Source organism: Podarcis pityusensis (assembly GCF_964106645.2).
Source record: "Podarcis pityusensis genome assembly, chromosome: 16".
NCBI lineage: Eukaryota > Metazoa > Chordata > Lepidosauria > Squamata > Lacertidae > Podarcis > Podarcis pityusensis.
Window position 1 is genome coordinate 34,891,802 of NC_138041.1, and position 19,125 is coordinate 34,910,926.

Consider the following 19,125-nt stretch of genomic DNA (forward strand, 5'->3'; position numbering starts at 1 on the left):
TTCCACAAGGAGTCAGTCCAACAGGGCCCAGGCAGGACACAAGGCAGGAGACCAGGCTAGGTCTGGCACAGGGTCTCAGGCAGGTTCTAGTAAACAGCAATGTTGCTCCTGCAACCTGGGGCAGGGTCTGACATCCTTTTATCTTTGTCGGGGTAACGGCCGGTCCTGATCCCCCGGTGACTCACCTCCCTGTCTCGCCCGAAGGCGAGCACTCCTCCTGCGAGTACTCAGGTCTCTCCTTCTCTCAGATCTTAGTCTCTGCAGCTCAGGAGACATCAGTGGGTTACTAGACCCAGGGGCCGCCTCAGCCTCCCCTGACCAAACCGGTAGTGGAGCAGCTGTAAGTGATGGCCCAGCTGAAGGCAACGAGGTAATCCCCGCATCTGGAGCCAGGGCAGGCTCAGGCCCCTGACTCAGCCCAGCTGGTGTTTGTTTCAGGGGAACCTGTGCAGACTGGGGCTCTTCAGAATAAGGCCCTAGACTTGGTCCAGATGCCACCTGAGGCAAAGGATCTGGTGCGGACTGAGACCCCTCTGGTTCCGAGCCCGAGCCCGAGTCCCAGGCCATCACACCCACAAGTGGGAAATGAGTACAACACTGGCATTCAGAGCCATGTTGCCTCTGACAACAGACCTAAGCCCATCATGGCTAGTAGGCCTTGGTTGGTCCTTCCGTGCAGGAGGATGAAATGATGGTTGAGGTGGCCCAGCATGGGGAGGAGGCATAGATGAAGGCAGGGATTGGTGTCTATATAGCACAAGAAGACATTTTAAAGTGTTGGCCCTAGCAAGCAGGGAGGGGGCTTACTTGGGACCCGCTTCAGGCAGCCTGAAACCTTGGGTCAGTTCTGCTCAGACAACTTCCCCTCCTCGAAGGCTATCACACATTCACCCCTAGCCAGAAGCACTTTGTGAGCTTGAGGGGTGGGGGGAGGGGGGTGGATTTTGATTCTACAGTATCTTCCTGCAAGTGTTAAGGGCCCACAATACCAGTTCAAAGTGCTTTTGTAGAAATGAGACCCACTTTAATAAATAGCGCGGATTGAAATTGGTAAAGGAAGATCTATTCAGCTGGAATCTCCCTGGGGACTGAGCATACACATCATTTCCCCCTCTTTCATTCTGAAGAAACAAACGGAGGTTATCTACTGCAGGGGGAAATGTCCTAGGAGTTTATTTAGCCCCGGCAGTGTGACTGGCAAAGTTGGAACTAAAATAGCAAGTTTGATCACTGCCAGAGGTCCAGGACTTCTGGGGCTAAAGTACCACTTACTAGTTAAAGGCTTGCTATTAGGGAAACTGGGTGTGCTTGGAACAATGGGTTGTATCAACTGTAGGGCCAAGTTAAAGTCACTTAGTGGGATATCTATTCCGTTGGTGAAATGTTTTACTCCAGTAGACCACTATTGTTGCACAAGCGCTGGTAACTTTGTTTCTCAATAGACTCTGCAATCTGTTACATGGCGTGTTTCTGCTGGTGCAACTGTTGAATTTGATTCCTCTGTGGTGCAAACTTAAAGCATACCTATCTGCGAGCACATACTCATCTTTGCCACTGGGGGCACAATATTTGCCTGGGCCCGAGCAACCCATGCTATGCCACTGCCAGCCACCAGGGCTTATAGTGTGGCTCTCCAGGGATTCAGAGCAGCAGTCTTTCCCAGCAATTGAACCTGGGACCTTCTTCATCCAAGGCAGATGCTCTGCCACTGAGCCATGGCCGAGACCATATAACACCGGTCTTGAAAGAACTACATTGGCTCCCAGTACATTTCCGAGCACAATTCAAAGTGTTGGTGCTGACCTTTAAAGCCCTAAACAGCCTCGGTCCAGTATACCTGAAGGAGTGTCTCCACCCCCATCGTTCTGCCCGGTCACTGAGATCCAGCACCGAGGGCCTTCTGGCGGTTCCCTCACTGCAAGAAGCCAAGTTACAGGGAACCAGGCAGAGAGCCTTCTCGGTAGTGGTACCTGCCCTGTGGAACGCCCTCCCACCAGATGTCAAAGAGAACAACAACTACCAGGCTTTTAGAAGACATCTGAAGGCAGCCCTGTTTAGGGAAGCTTTTAATGTTTGATGTATTACAATATTTTAATATTTTTTTGGAAGCCGCCCAGAGTGGCTGGGGAGGCCCAGCCAGATGGGCAGGGTATAAATAATAAATTATTATTATTATTATTATTATTATTATTATTATTGTTATTATTATTCCCCTAAACTGATCTTTGCTTCTGCCTCCTGGCTTTTTCTCTGGTCCTGACTACTGGCTTGTCCCATTGCCCCTGGTTCCTGGCTCCTCAGTCACCTGACTGTTGCTCACAGGGCAGTCCTAACAAAGAGACTTTCGCTGCCCTGCCCAGAGATGCTAAGAACTGAAGCTGGGATAGTTGGATGTGATGCAACAAGAAGCAATACAGTGGTACCTCGAGTTACAGACGCTTCAGGTTACAGACTCAGCTAACCCAGAAATAGTACCTCGGGTTAAGAACTTTGGTTCAGGATGAAAACAGAAATTGTGCTCCTGTGGTGTGGCGGCAGCAGAAGGCCCCATTAGCTAAAGTGGTACCTCAGGTTAAGAACAGTTTCAGGTTAAGAACGGACCTCCAGAACGAATTACAGGTAAGTTCTTAACCTTATGATAACCATTTGCTCTACCACCAGGTGTGGCGGGGGGTGGGGGAGGGAGGGAGAGAATTTCCATTTGGTTTGCATGAAAATTTTGCCTAATTCACACTTCCACAAACCAAAAAACTTTAAAACATTCTTGCTGACTAGACCTGGGCTATGTTGAAAGGGAGGAGCTGGCTGCCTCAACCCCGGCCCCACAAGGTGCTGGGGTGAAACCATCACAGTTTGGAGCTAGGGCAGTTTCACCCTGGTGCCCATAGCATCAGGGACAAGGCAGCTAGCTCCTCCTGCCCTTCTTCACTGAGGAGCCCCCTGCCCACGCAGACAACCGAGGTAGGAACAAACTACATTGGCCCTGGCCGATGTAACTTGTTCTTCCTTCTGCAGTATGAGGGCCAGAGTGTCATGGCGGTATCACCTGGTGGTATAGCCACTTCTGCCTTAAGAGAAGGTGGGGTTGCGAGCTGCACACCCCCACCATGCGTGCGGTGGCAGGAATCCCCAGCTGCGTCATCCACTGGACAGCCAATCGGCTGTCTCGGGGTGTGTGGCCTGCCCTATTTAACACAGGCGCAGCTGGGGATCTCCCTCTTTTGCCGCCTCCAGCTGCTCCAGTTTCCCACCCTCCTGCCCTTTAAGGTTTCGTCTTTGACCTTGCTATGGACTTCGGTTGGTCGCCATTGAGGGGCCTGGTAGGAATTTTTTCCACTTGGAAATTAGCACCAGCCACTTGGTTTTTCGCCTACCTCATAGCAAATCATCACAACTTCCTTGGTATTGGCAGTTAGGCATTGGCACTGGTATACTTCTGTAGATGGAAGAGGGGAGGAAGCGCCATCACCTCCCCCGCATATTGAAGGGTAGTCCAATAAAGGATTCCGGGGGTTGTGGCCCTGTCCGAAGCCTGGGGAGGTGAGGGCCTAAGGCACGCCCCCTAGCGGTGACCCGGGGGGAGTTCCTAGTTGATGTGCATAAGCAGGACTCACCCAATGGTGGTTAACCCTTTCTGGACTTCAAGTGGTTGGGCTGAAGCTGGATAGTTGGTTAGGACCAATGCCTAAGCCAATTCAGCTCATCATCTGTAACCAATAAGTTGTGGCCATATTTAGCCCGTTAACCTTAAATAATTGTGTCACATGTCTTTATTTCCACTGGTGGGGGTGGGAACTCGCCACGCAAATTGCAGGTGAAACCGCTACTGCTCCTGAGCCCCTTCTGCCACCAGCCCCTGGCTGCAGCTGGTTTCTGCTTCAGCACTCTGGACGCTGGTGGCAGAAGGACTCAGGAGTGTTGGCAGTTTCACCCATGATATACTGCCGGGTGAATCTGCCATTGCGCTCTGGCCCTCATACCAGTCCTTAGTGAAGTATCGATACCCCACCCAGGCCTATTGCTGACCCAAGCATTTGATGCTGACCTTGACATTATCAGTTGTTTTTAAACTGTTTTTAAATGTTCTGGGGTGTTCTTAATGTTCTGAAACGTTTTTAGCTTCTTTTAATTTTATTGTTTTAACACTGGGGGGGGGGGGGTTCGCCGCCACGGAGACGAAGAGTGGGTTAGAAATTCAATAAGCAGCAATAACAGTGATAAACATCTCATACTTGATGTGGAAATATGGGAAACGGAACATAAGATCAGACAAATGAGAAACTGAAACGGACAAACTCATCCATCCTAAGCTGTGGCCCATCCACATTGTGTGGAAGGAGTGCAACCCTGCAAAATGGATTTTATGAGAGTTAGCTGGCACAAATGAACAATGGAATTTGATTTAATACTTTGTTCTGCAGCGTAAGCATTCAAGCCACACAATTGTTAAATCAACAAGTCTATTTGAAATCCTGTGTCTGTTTTTTCTTTCTTTCTTTTTTTAAGTCAAAGCAATACAAATAAAATATTCAGCGTGAAACACTGCCTGTGAAGAATCAGGAAGGATGAGCAGACCCAGCGCTAAAGAAACAGACTGTTGCTCACTAATAGCCATATATAATCTGGAAACAGAATCTTTCTTATGAAAGAATAGAGGTGCATCTATTCCAATTGTATATTTTGTTTGCATGCCCTGGCACTCTTCCAGGTCCCTGGAGGAGAGCGAGGGAAAGAAAAGGGCATGTGAGGGTGGAGGGACGTGGGGGAGGGGGAAATAGTAAGCAAGTTGTGAAGTTTCATGACTTGCAGCCCATGATCCGCAATGAACACATTCTCCAAACATTCCAGAAACCTTGTAAAAATTCAGATCACCACTTAAAATAAAACAGAAGCCATTTTTCATGGGCATTTCGAACCTGTGCCTCATAAATGGCAGAACCTATGAGGTAGTGAAAGACGGAGGGTGGGATCCCTGTCTCTCTTTGTCTCCCCAATGCCCCCAACCCTTTTTTCTCTAGCCAGCTGGGCCCAGGAGGGAGGTGGTTTGCTTCCCCCGCTAGAGGAATGGATGGCAGCTAGTTACATAACTGTGATCCAAGAATTTTTATTTTAAAAAATTACAGTTAGACCCATCTGGCTTATATAGGTGATCCACTCTGGCATATCACTGCAAAGAAATGTCCTTGGCTCATTTGCTAACAAGGTAAAAGGCAGATAAAGGACCGCTGGACGGTTAAGTCCAGTCAAAGGCAACTATGGGGTTGCAGCGCTCACCTCGCTTTCAGGCCGAGGGAGCCAGCGTTTGTCTACAGACAGCTTTCCGGGTCATGTGGCCAGCATGACTAAACTGCTTCTGGTGCAACAGAACACCGTGACGGAAACCAGAGTGCACAGAAACACCATTTACCTTCCCACCTATTTATCTACTTGCCCTGGCCTGCTTTCGAACTGCTAGGTTGGCAGGAGCTGGGAAAGAGCAACGGGAGCTCACCCCGTTGAGGGGATTTGAACCGTCGAACTTCTGATCAGCAAGCCCAAGAGGCTCAGTGGTTTAGACCACAGTGCCACCTGCATCCCTGTTTGCTAATACAACCTGCACTTGTTGCATAGTAGCAATTCCCATAATGTCCCTTTAACAATGATCTCACGATGTCATTTTGAGGAAGCATTGGGGGGGCCTTCCACTGAGAGAAGTGGAGTGGAAACCAAGCCTTACAAGGAATGCTTGAGGGAGCTGGGTATGTTTAGCCTGGAGAAGAGAAGACTGAGAGGTGATATGACAACCATCTTCAAATATCTGAAGGGCTGTCACATGGAGGATGAATCAAGCTTGTTTTCTGCTGCCCCGAAGGGTAAGGCCCAAACCAGTGGATTCAAATTACTAGAAAGGAGATTCCAGCTAAACATTAGGGGAAACTTCCCAGTGGTAAGAGCTGTTTGACAGTGAAACAAACTACCTCAGACGGTGATGGACTTTTCTTTTTGGAGGATTTTAAAAAGAGGTTGAGTGGCCATCTGTCAATGATTCTTTAGCAGTGATTCCTGCATTACAGAGGGTTGGTGTCCCTTCCAACTTTGCAATTCTATGAGTCTAAGTTCCACCGACAGTCATTTTGAAAAGAGAGAAGGAAAGGAATGCTGTCACTGCTGCAGCAAATCAATAAGCCCCCTCAAAGCCCGCAAATAATGTCTAATGTCCCCCCCCCAACATTACCATTAACTCCCTTCAAATTTGTCACGTACAAATTAGGAGGCATTTTCTTACGGTGATCCCTAGCCATGTCCTGGGATCATGCTAATAATGAAATGTGTTGGTGGTGGCATGGGTACTAGCCAATACATACCCAATACAACCTTTTTAAAAGAAAAACAGAAAGAAAATCAATAGAATTGAGCTGCCTAGTGACAGGAACCGTAGCAATATTAAACCATCTTTGCCGTTCTTTTTTTAAAATTAGATCTCCTTTCACCGAGAAGGAGCTTGCAGCAATCAGGAGAGAAGTAGCCCATTCAGGAAAGGCCTTATGAAATGTGCATTTTTAAAGGACTATTTGAAAGGCAAAGGCAGTCCTTGCTTCACTGATTTTTTTTTTCCATTCTCCTAAGGGAGACCAACCACTCTACATTTTAAGCCTTCCGTTTAAAGACCATCCTTCAGCTCATTAATTTTGATGTAGGAGTAAAGAAAGAGTAAGTATGGAGTAGGATTAAAGCAGCAGCAACGGAGTCAGCAATGGAGTCAACCTCTTCTCTTTCTTTGCAGGATAATACATCCTGAAGAAATACAGTTGTTAATTAAAAGAAAGAAAGAAAAAAGAAATGGGCATCAAAGCTCCTGTGTAGACTGAAAAGATTTGTATCAGGAAACGGCCTAATGCTTGGCCTGGACTTTCCAAGTCTATAAAACATGTGGCACTTACAGTATCCATCCCAGCCACAAAAAGCAGATGTTATTTGCGTGAACAGATCTGGAGAGGTTTTTAACAGTGAGCTGCAAACCAGCCACTCGTGCTGAGGCTGAGCTTCAGAGCAACCATAATTGCAGCAGATCGTGGAACAAGTTTTCAGCATTGCTGAAACCGCAACCGAGATCATTGCAAGTGGGATTGTGTGTATGGTTCCCACTTCATCAGGAGCCTGCTACTGGGGCAAGATGGATCAGAGCTCTACCACAATCTTTTCCCCTGCACCCCAAAAACCCACAGCTCTACCTCAATGGTCCTATGCCCCACAATCATATTCATAAACTTATAATTCAAGGAAGTCTCTCAAGTCTTTTCTGTGCCTCTCACAAACATCACTATGGCCAGCAGGTCTCACTCTTCACCTGCCTCTGGGGTGGGGAGAGTTGGAACTCACCTTAACCTATCTCACAGGAGTGAATTCAGGTAGATGCTGTACAATTGTACTACAGTGTGTCTGGAGTGCATGCAGGAGCCAGGCCCTGTGGCCGGTAGGGCTTTGCAGGACAGGGGCTTTCCTAAGTTTGTTCTGAAGAGGCAAGGCGCAGCCGCACAGGTGAGGCCAATTGGTAACTCACAGCATCTGGTGGCAAGAGTCGGGAAGGGATATAAGGTCAGCATTTCCCTTTGGCTCTTTGCCACAGCATCACGCTTCCTGTGTTGCTGCATTTGGCTTCTTGACTCCTTGCTTCCTGATCCTCGGACCCTTGGCTTCTGGACTCCCGGCTCTCTGACCCTTGGCTTCTGGACTCCTGGCTTCTGGACTCTTGTTCCTGCTCCCACCCCGCCATCTGGCCCGGTCCTGACGTCCTCTGCCAGGACTTTGACCTCCCATAAAACGGACGGTGACACAGTGGAAAATCGTGTTACGGACAGGATCCGTTCTGGAGGCCCGTCTGTAACACAGAACTGACACAAGCCAAAGGGCCATGTCTGCGCATGCACACGGCACGATTTAACGCGTCTGCACATGCGTGAGTGGCGAAACCCGGAAGTAACCCATTCCAGTACTTCCGGGTTGCCGTGGGAGGCAACACAAAACACGTAACCTGAAGCGGATGCAACATGAGGTATAACTGTACTGTGTTGCTTAAGTGTCTACAGCACCAGGTCCAGGGGTCAGCTGGTGGGGAAGGAAAGAAGACAGCCATTGCTTCTCCTTCCTGCTCTGTCCACAGATGCTGTCATCCAGCCCACTGCTCAGCTTTCTACAACTGATCAAGGGCTCCAGGTGTGCCACACAGGGAGTGGGAGTGAGAAATGGATGGCAGAACCTGCACCAGGAGATTCTAACATACAGAAATGTTCTTCAGCTCTAAACTGGGGGAGCTTAGTTCTGTTTGTGTCTGTGTTGTGCATAGAATGTTTTCGTATTTTTAAGGCAAGTTTCTAATCCTCGTGGCTGCGATAATATAGATTAACTGCCCTATGAAATCTCAGAAGAGTGCCTGATTGAGATTTATAGCATCGAGGGGTGGAGCCTGAGTCTCAGGATGAGCAAAGATGTCGGTTTCTCACATTTCCTCATTTTTCCAATCTTAAACTCAGCTCTTCACATTTCCACATCACTTTGCAATTTTCTTAATTAAGAAAGCCATTATGAAAATTCATCAGCATTTTAGTGTGCGTTTCTCCTTATGTACGCATTTTAAATGCAATCTTGCCTAATATACACATTTTTTTTTGGAAGCAATGTTCCAGAATATATGCATCTTTTTATGTCATTTTCACTAAGATACGAACTTTCATGCACACTTTGCATTTTGCACACATTACTTGACTGGCGAACCACGTTGCAAAATTGAGAAAAGTGCAATTTTCAAAGGATGGCTGTGTGTTCCCGTGTTGCCTCGCAAACTGCAAATTAGGTAGGTTTGCCTTTAAATGAAAACGCCGTGCAAGGTTTTGACTGCAAGATTGCCTGTTTCATAACCGTTACTTGAGGCATGCAAGCAAAAATCTGCATAGCACTCTGTTAATGCAAAATTTGTTGAAATATTTATCGCAGTTTGCTTGATGGGAATGTAAGACCATTAAGCATCTGGTTGCAGGATATTCCTGGACACATCAGAAGGGAACTGTAATAATCACTCAAAACTGTTCCTGGTATGAGAGCACTCTGTGGTGAATTGTCACCACATCTGCCACCAGTCAGCAAAGAGCAGCTCCCAAGTGTTAATCTGCAAGACGTGAGCCTCTCCAATGTTCGGTTACAAGTGGTGTTCTCATACTTGTCAAGTATTAAAAGGAAGTATTTGACGTTTACTTATAAAGCCTTTAACTCACTTGCACAGGCTTCCTAACCCACAATTGGCCCACTTTGTGACCTATGGGTTGGGAAACATTGCCCTTGATCAGAATATTGCATCGGTGGATAAAATAAGGAAATGTCACTTTGTGTTACATGCATACACACAAACACACAGAGAGAAACAGCATACAGAGGGGAGGTTCAAAAAGTATCTACATGGTGCTTAGAGAATAACTTGCACCTAAATATTAGTAAGACAAAGGAGATGGTGTTGGACTTCCGGAGGAAGAGAGGGGAACCCATTGTATATCGGGGGGGGGGCTGTGTGGAAAGAGTCTCCTCCTTTAAATTCCTGGGAGTTTACCTTAGTAAGGACCTCACTTGGAAAATCAACAAAACTCAGGTGGTCAGAAAGGCTCAACAGAGACTCCATTTCCTCAGGGTCTTGCGAAAGAATAATGTGAAACAACAACTGATGAACTCCTTATACCGGTCCACAATAGAAAGTGTCCTCTCATATTGTACCACAGTGTGGTATGCTGGCCTGACAGCCACAGACAGAAAGTCTCTACAGAGGATGGTGAACACAGCACATGATATCATGGGCTGTCCCTTAAGTCCACTAGATGACATCGCAAGGGATCGTTGCCTTAGGGGAGCGAGAAAAATTCTCAGGGATGACTCACACCCCGGCCATCACCTCTTTAATCTTCTACCCTCAGGCAGGAGATATAGAAGTATAATCAGCCGTACCAACAGGCTAAAAAATAGCTTCTATCCGTGGGCAGTTAGGCTGTTGAACTGAAAATAACATAGCAAAATTGACTTGCGAGATGGTGTGTTGTTCAATAAGAGATTGAGTGTTTGTGGGGGCAGGCTCGTTTAATTTCATTGTACACATGTTGTACAATGACAATAAAGATATTATTAGAGTATTTCATTCCATTAGCCTAAGAAGTTCTGGAACATAGCCTTATGCAAAGCCAGCCCACCCAACAGTATTGTCTATACTGGGGTGGGCAGAAGCTAGATTGGGATCTACTTGCAGATCTCTCTGGATAATTTGCAGTAGATCAGCAAGGTTTTCTGTCTCCCAACTGCTTTAATAATTGCAGCAACAAAACCATATCCCCACAACTAAGTTATAACTGAAAACAATATTCTAGGCCAGGCATCCCCAACCTTCAGCCCTCCAGATGTTTTGAACTACAGTTCCCATCATCCCTGACCACTGGTCCTGTTAGCTAGGGATCATGGGAGTTGTAGGCCAAAACATCTGGGGGGGCGCAGGTTGGGGATGCCTGTTCTAGGCTCAGAGAGAAACCGTGTCCTTTCATTCCATCTATACATCTCTTGCACTTGGCTGTGGTTCTAATAAACAACAAATCTGATCAGATAAGACTGAAGTCTACCCAACTCTGGTCTACAGACTGTCTCCGGGAGTCTCAGATAATGGCATTTCCCAGCCGTACCTGGAGACGCTGGCAATTTAACTTAGGAGCCTGCAAATTCATTTCTCCAAATTTTGCAAGCAGCTCTCCAGCCAAGCAGTGTGCCCAAGGGTAAATTGTGCATAAAACTGCATATACAGCAGCAACCCAAAAAAAAAAAAAGCATTATATCAGGGGAACTATGCTTTAAGGGAAATGTTCACGTTAAGCAGAATTTCATATTAATGTGTGAATATTAGGAGAAACGTTCCCTAAGATGCTGAGGAATTTTCATAGAATCATAGAATCATAGAATTATAGAGTTGGAAGAGACCACAAGGGCCATCGAGTCCAACCCCCTGCCAAGCAGGAAACACCATCAGAGCACTCCTGACATATGGTTGTCAAGCCTCTGCTTAAAGACCTCCAAAGAAGGAGACTCCACCACACTCCTTGGCAGCAAATTCCACTGTCGAACAGCTCTTACTGTCAGGAAGTTCTTCCTAATGTTTAGGTGGAATCTTCTTTCTTGTAGTTTGGATCCATTGCTCCGTGTCCGCTTCTCTGGAGCAGCAGAAAACAACCTTTCTCCCTCCTCTATGTGACATCCTTTTATATATTTGAACATGGCTATCATATCACCCCTTAACCTCCTCTTCTCCAGGCTAAACATGCCCAGCTCCCTTAGCCGTTCCTCATAAGGCATCGTTTCCAGGCCTTTGACCATTTTGGTTGCCCTCCTCTGGACACGTTCCAGTTTGTCAATGTCCTTCTTGAACTGTGGTGCCCAGAACTGGACACATGAGGACTTTAAAAATGAAATTTGCAAACAGAAGTGGGAATATGGGAAATGGAACTGAAATGGACAGATTCACACATCCCTAATTGCAGATCCGTCTGGGCCAGATCCATGTGTCTCGAAGAACAAAACTACACTTTTCCTGGCTGTGTCACTGGAGGGGTGTTTGGGTTTTAAAGAAATGAAATGTGGCGTTGGGTGGGAACTGGTGCTTTGAACAGAGTGATGCAATAGGGGGTTGTTTAACCCCTTCCCCCCCCCATCCCATTTTCTGTATCAAAAGAATTGTTCTCCACCCCAATGCTGCTGTTGGAGGAAATGCAAGTGTTTTAATGGTTCCTCGCCGGACTCATGTTCTGGCTGTTGATGAACAAATGCATTTAAACGGACGGGGGTGGGGGGAATCTGTCCCAAGACTTTTTGCAGCTGCATTGTACTTCTTGTTCCCCACCACCACCGTTTGTTATATTTTTATGAAGGGGCCAGCACACGCGGCCCCTTTGCTTTTAATCTATAGATTTATTTTTAACTACATTCCTATAACTCCAGCTGGATGGAGGTTTTGGGTGGTTTGAAAAATATTTTTAAGCCTCACAACAACTTGGGAGGTAGATTAGGTTGGCATGCACACAAGACAGGGCCTTCTCAGTGGTGTCTCCAGAACTGTGGAACTCTCTTTCCATTGATTTGTGCCTCGCCCCCACCAATACATGCATTTAGACAAGAGTTGAAAACTTTCCTCTTCAATGCTGCCTTCAACTGAGAACGCAATCTGGTTAGCTTAAGCTTCTTGAAGCATTCTGTATGTTTGCTAACATGGCTATTTCACGTTAACATGTTTCCTCCTTCTTGTTTGTATGTTGCTTTGTGAGGGCACAGCCCTTAAAAGTGACTGAAATTAAACTTTGAATAAATAAAGAGTGACTGGCTCAATAGTTCCCAATGGGTTTCATGGATTAGTAGGAATTCGAACCCAGATCTCCAGCACTTTATCCACCACATCACACTGGTCATTATAATCTCAGGAGTGTGTTCACGATCCAAAAAGCTGTGCCTTTGAGCCACTAAAGGAGCATAACCTCTCACATTGCTTACTAGTTTATTGGCACCCAAACAATATTGATACCCCAAGCAACCTGTTCCAATTTGCTTGCACCATGAGACCAAGTCTCTACATTTGCTGTGCCTTGGGAATCTCAGGGTGCAAGCTAATCTGGGTAGCTTAGGTATTTTTCTTCTTGTGTTTTGTTTAACATATTCCATTTGATTGGAAATGTTTTACAATTATGAAAATAAGAGTAGGTACTGATTTTACATACTTTTAATTCCATGATTATACTGCTTTGATCTACCCTGAGACCTTAGGGTGAAGGGCAGAGAAGAGAGACAGCTTGAGGCTTCAGCAAGCAAGCCTACGCAAACAGAAGCCATCGGCCAACAAATAGTGGTGTTGTGGCAATTACAAAGATTATAATCATTTCAAACCAGCAAAAACCAAACGTTCCTTACCTGGGTGTTTGCGTAGCCAGGTATGGTTTCCGTACACCTGCGTGTCAAAGAAAACAAAATAGATTTATATGAATATGGCACAAGGAAGCAAAAGTGTTGAAGAAAAAAAAAAACAGGGAAAAGGTGGAGGGTGAATTTGTCAAATCCATGGGGGTTCTTTACCTGAAATAAAATCAGCAGGGAGAGGCAACACAACAGGGACAACAAATTCTCCATAGTTCCTGTCCTGGAAGTGAAAACCAAAGCAAACTCTCCAGTGAGTTCTCCTCAGTTCACAAAACATTAACTCTCTGCACAGGTTTGTATTCTTTTTGGAGGGGCATTTTCCAGGCAGGATCAAATAAAATAATCCATTCACAGGAGAAGAGGTGTTCCCTTGCCGATGCCCGACAACAAATGCTTTTTTTTCCTTTGAAGGTGGAATACTTCAGTGGCTGGTAAATTAAATTCCAAAGAACTGAGCAAGGATGAATAGTTTAAGTGAAATCGGTACCATCCCGTGGAAAGAATCTGGAAAGTTACACGTGCAGGTTTCTGCCCACAGATTTTATTCCCAAGCGTCGTCTTCTGCCTTCCACTCCCTTTTTTAGAAATATATTGTTTCTGTCTGAAGCCAGTGGGTGAGGACTGGGCTGATCAATAATGAAGGAGGTCCATTCTGATTATCCACCAGGCTCTCGGTTCTTCCTCTTTCCCACAGAAACTGGGCTGGACTGAGTTGCTCTCTTCCCGTACAGACTGGGTGGCTGAAGTTTACACCTCCATCCCAGTCCTCTTTGGGTGGAGAGAAAGTCAAAATGATGTCATGCTTTCTGCTCAAACTTTGTCCCATTTGGGTACTCTGTTTCTATATCGCATTACCAGCCAGCCTCCTTTGCTGGGTCCTAACACCAGCCAGTCAGAAGGAAAGGGGGAGTTGTTGGAAGAGGAGGTAGCTCAAAAAAAGAAAAAGAAAAAAGTTAAACAGATGCCATGTGAGAAGTACGAAGCGAGTGCAAATACTAATTTAAATCTGTGTGAACCACAGTTTAGGTTTCTGTGTGAGAGAGATAGCAAACGGGAGTTTTTGTTACAATGCTATGCAAGCTTAATAGCAATGAGCAAATCTGTTAGTTGTTCTCCATTTCTCATTCTTCCAATCTTAAGTTCTGATTTCCATATCAATTTGGGTTTTTTCAAGTCCTCGCAAAAATTCAGCAGCACTTTAGTGCCCATTTCTCTTAACAGACACATTTTTGTGTGCAATTTTGTCAAATATGCACACATTTGGCAAAGCAGTTTCTCCTAATATAATGCATTTTTGCATTCTGTTTTCACTAATATATGCATTTTGATGCACCTATATGCACTTCTGTAGACATTACTTGGCTGGACAACGGCACTGCAAAATTCAATGGGAGAAGTTTGAAAAACAGCTGGGTTTCCATTTATGAACTGCAGATTAAAGGTAAAGCGACCCCTGACCATTAGGTCCAGTTGTGACCGACTCTAGGGTTGCGGCGCTCATCTCGCTTTATTGGCCGAGGGAGCCAGTGTACAGCTTCCGGGTCATGTGACCAGCATGACTAAGCCGCTTCTGGCAAACCAGAGCAGCGCACGGAAACACTGCTTACCTTCCTGCCGGAGTGGTACCTATTTATTTACTTGCACTTTGATGTGCTTTCGAACTGCTAGGTTGGCAGGAGCAGAGACCGAGCAACGGGAGCTCACCCCATCACAGGGATAGCCCTTAAATGCAAAGTGAATGGAACTTCTCCCCCATCTCTCCTTGGAAGTAAGCGCCGTTGAACTCAACGAGACACATTTCTTAGAAAACACGCAGGAAGCCAGCCATAAATCCTCCAACTGCTTACTATCCACCAGGGACAGTCCCCATTTCACAGTCCCTGCTCCTGAAACTCTCTTCCAGTTTCATTTGGATTTTGCATCTTGAAAAAGCATGTTAGTGTGCGCACACATTATCAGGGCTGGGGAACAATCTGGAGCAAGTTGGGAGCCAGCAGCTCTGGGTCAGTTGAGGGCGAAAGAGTGATCTGGATCAGAGAAGCCAGAAACTAGGAGCAGAGAACAAGCCAGGACAAAACAGAACACTGGAAGCTGCCTTATTCTTTGCCTGATGCCTGGTCCATCTGGCTCAATCTTATCTACTCGGCCTGGCAGTGACTTTGCAGGATATCAGACAGGGGTTTCTCCCATCTGTACCTGGAGATCCCAGCATTTGAACATGGGATGCTCTGCCCACAAAGCAGATGCTGTACCACGGACACATAGCCCATCCCCTAATACAAAGCTGCCCTTCTAACCGTAGGGCTGCCATATTTTGAAGAGCAAAAAATAGGGCACATATGTAGGTGGGCTAGGGAGGAGGGGGTGAAGTAAAATAATAGCAGTAAAAGATAAAAGGTGCATTCAAATATGTAACTATGGTAATTAAAAATGAGAATGACATAGCCTCCAACATTTTGTGAGAAAAATTTGGGGCATCCCCTACCACCACCATCCTCCATCTCTGTCGTTTGCCCCCTCCCTGCCGCTGACCCCTTCCTCGCCCACCTGCTCACCCCCTACTTCCCTCCTCTCTCTTACCTTTGCTGCCTTCAGCCTCCTGCTCACGAGTCACGGTAATAATAATAATAATAATGAAGAAGAAGAAGAAGAAGAAGAAGAAGAAGAAGAATTTTATTATTTATACCCCAGCCACTTTACAACATTTCTAAAAACATCAATCCTTAAAAACTTCCCTAAACAGGGCTACCTTCAGAGGTCTTCTAAAAGTCAGATACAGTGGTACCTCAGGTTAAGTACTTAATTCATTCCGGAGGTCTGTTCTTAACCTGAAACTGTTCTTAACCTGAAGCACCACTTTAGCTAATGTGGCCTCCCACTGCCACCGCGCCGCTGGAGCACGATTTCTGTTCTTATCCTGAAGCAAAGTTCTTAACCTGAATCACTATTTCTGGGTTAGCGGAGTCTGTAACCTGAAGCGTATGTAACCTGAGGTACCACTGTAGTTGTTTATTTCCTTGACATCTGAACAGCGGTGGAGGAAGCCTCTCGGGCACCTAGGGTGGCATGCCCGGGGGCGGGGCAGGGCGAACCTCCCACAGGGGCAGGGCGAACCACCCATAGGAACGGGACGGGGCACGCAATGGGGCCTCAGCTGCCCTACAGCTGGGGGGGAGGCAATGGGCAGGCAGCGTGGAACCTGCAGGCACTGGAGACACGTAACTCGGGCACGCTGCAGGCCCCGTGGTGAGTGCCGCCTGCCATTTTGTCCCCCCCCCCCAGTAGGAACACCCGGCTTTGCCCACACCTACTGCACCCCCCTTGTTACGTCCCTGCGTCTAAAGGCATGGTGTACCACAGGGAGGGCGCCACCACCAAGTAGCTACATCTCCAGATGATGCAAGGTTGAGCAGCCCTGGGAAGACCATGCCAGACCTGGTCGTTACTGAAAACACCTTGAGGCCTATAGAGGCCCCAGGAAGGCTGCACAAAGCCGCACCACCACCAGAGATGCCACAAGGATGGTGATTTTACCTCTGAAAACCAAGGGGAAACCAAGGGGAAACCAAGACGTATGACAACCCTATTCTACCGGGTCAGATCATTGGTACACATAGCTGAGTACTGTCTACCCCAAAGCTTTCCAAACTGTGTGTCGTGACACAGTGTGTAGGTATGACGCGCAAACGCTCTCCACACTCCTCCCAGGCCTGGAAAGGAGTTTGTTTAATCTCTGGTTTGCTAGTAAAACTGAATTACTGTGTCACGAAATGATACATGTCCTAAAAAGTGTGTCACCGACATGCAAAGTTTGGAAAGCTCTGGTCTACACAGACTGACAGTGGCACGCACAGGTTTTAGACAGGGATCTCTCCTAGCCCTACCCAGAGATGCCCAGCGATGGTACCTGGGACCAGCCACATGCAAACCAGAAGTTTCCAGTAAACAGAGTGACACAATAGTGACACAACTGCTCTGTGAATTGTAGCTCTGTGAGTGGGGAAGAGGGTGTCCTAACAACTCTCAGCACCTTTAAACTACAATTCCCATGATTCCTGGGGGAAGCCTTGACTGTACACAGTGATATATCTGTTTTAAACGTGTAGCGCTGATGAGACCTAAAACAATAAAAATTCATCAGAAAACCAAACACAAGCCTGAACCTGAACAACAGGACTCTTCCTGTCCATGAGGTTTTCCCCAGTGTTGGCTCTGACCCGTTACACATACACACACACACACACACCCAGCACATCTCCCTTTTCCTTTCTGACAGCAACCAAATACTCAGTGCTGACCATACCTGGAGGGGAGGGGGGCGGTCTGGCCAAACCTAACAGCAGCAAACCTAATAGCAGCTATTAGGTAAACGCAGCAAACCTGTGCATAAATATATATTTGCATGCACACACATCAACGCAAACAACACACAGAAGTTTGCATGTGATGCAAAATAGCATATAAAATTGTGTATATATTGCCCTTGGCAATTTTTCCGGAGGACTTTGAAACTCTGCACACTGATGCAAAAATGTGGCAAAAACTGGACTGCCTATTGCAAAAAAATGAAAAACTGAGTAAAACTGAAATTGTCGGATCTGTCCACCCCTAGCTAGCTTGCCCCCTCTGCAGCTAGAAGGGTGTTGAAAACCTTTGCATTCAATACCTTTTAAGAAAAATGTCTTTAGGAGGGGGACATCTTGGGCAGAGAGCCATTCCCCACTTTCCCTGTTCCAAATGGCTCATCCCAGTTGCTCCCCCTCCCCACATGTTCAAGCGCAGAGGGTGGGGTTAAGTGCTGGCACTATTAGCTCCACTTCACTCAAAATGAACCCCTCCCCTTTAAGACAGAACAGGCTAGGGGCCCCCTTCCATGTATTTGCCTGACTATGCACCTCCGCTACCTGTGTTTGTACAAAGCATGTGCTTAAACCCTTAATTAAATTGCTAAGAAGAACCCTTTCAGAGTAAAAATAAATCCATACACGTCGTTGACTGTCCAACTGCTCCATCATCAGGAGGGAAAAAAGAACTGCAGCTTAAGGAAGGAGGATAAAAAGCACAACAGAAAGTTGTGCTTTATTTTGTTTTCGATTGCTGGAAGGAAGGAGGCCTCTTAAGGAAAACCAGAAGCATGCAGAGAAACAGCAAAAGGAGGGGAAAGGAAGCTAAACAGCAGTGCTGTAGGAGCTGGCGGCAAGCTAGATCCCAGAGAACATCTAAGCCACAATAATATATATGTTATATGTTTCTCTCCAAGTTATAATGAAAGGAAGCGGACCAACTTAACACAAAACAACGACATATGGTGAGGGGGCTACAGTGGTTTCACTCTAGCCTGGCAAGGAGACTCCAGAAGTTGAGGGTAGAGCCGGCCCTACCATCAGACACAGCAAGGCAATTGCCTCAGGCGATTGCCTGCTGGTGTCACGGTCCAGTTCACGAGTGATCGAAGTCCCGGATGGGGACATCGGGACCGGGGGCAAGATGGTGGGGTGGGAGCAGGAACGGGAGTCCCGAAGCCAGGAAGCCGAGGGTCTGAGGGTCAGGAAGCAAGGAGTCATGAAGTCAGGGATCGGGGTCCAAGGATCAAGAAGCAAGGAGTCAAGGAGTCAAACGCAGCAAGGCAGGGAACGTGTCGCTGTGGCAAAGAGCTGAAGGGAAATGTTGACCTTATATCCCTTCCCGGCTCTGAGTTACCAATCAGCCTCACCTGTGTGGCAGTGCCTTCCCTCTTCAGAAGGCCCCAGTCCTGCAAGGTCCTATTGGTCACAGTGCCTGGCTCCTGCACACACACCTGACTGCTGGGATCCAGAGGCGGCAGGTCCCACCACTTTGCCCACCTGCCGCCACCAACAAAGTGAGGAGAAGCAGCAGCAGTGACATAGCATGGAGGGGCTGGGGGGGCATGGCACATTTTTTTGAGGGGGCGCAACTAGGTGCAACCAGGCGCCCCCACAACTGGCTCCCTCATTGGAGCCTGGCTCCACCGCATGAAGGAGCTGCAGAGACAGCTTCCTTGGGGGGTGGCCCAATGCCGCCAGCTGCAGCTCCACCCCAGAGGGTCAAGCCTAACCCTGGAGACAGAGAGAAGAGAGTCAGCGCCCCCTTGCCCGGTCCTCTCTTCGCCTGGGCTGCAGTGCGCTTCCTCATGCCTGGCTGCAGCTC

The 19,125-nt window shown here is 47.1% G+C and overlaps 1 protein-coding gene across 2 annotated transcripts in view; it reads right to left on the minus strand.

The window, feature by feature from the left end:
• The window catches only part of ADGRD1 (adhesion G protein-coupled receptor D1), a 292,701-nt gene extending 278,415 nt beyond the window's left edge, over positions 1–14,286 (minus strand). For both annotated transcript variants that reach the window (XM_080985113.1, XM_080985112.1), the window contains exons 1-2: positions 13,114–14,286; positions 12,952–12,988 (exon numbers count right to left, since the gene is read on the minus strand). In XM_080985113.1, coding sequence (XP_080841239.1) covers positions 12,952–12,988; positions 13,114–13,167 — 91 coding nt within the window. In that variant the 5' untranslated portion in view covers positions 13,168–14,286. The remainder of the gene's footprint in view (positions 1–12,951; positions 12,989–13,113) is intronic.
• Positions 14,287–19,125: the final 4,839 nt, after the last annotated feature.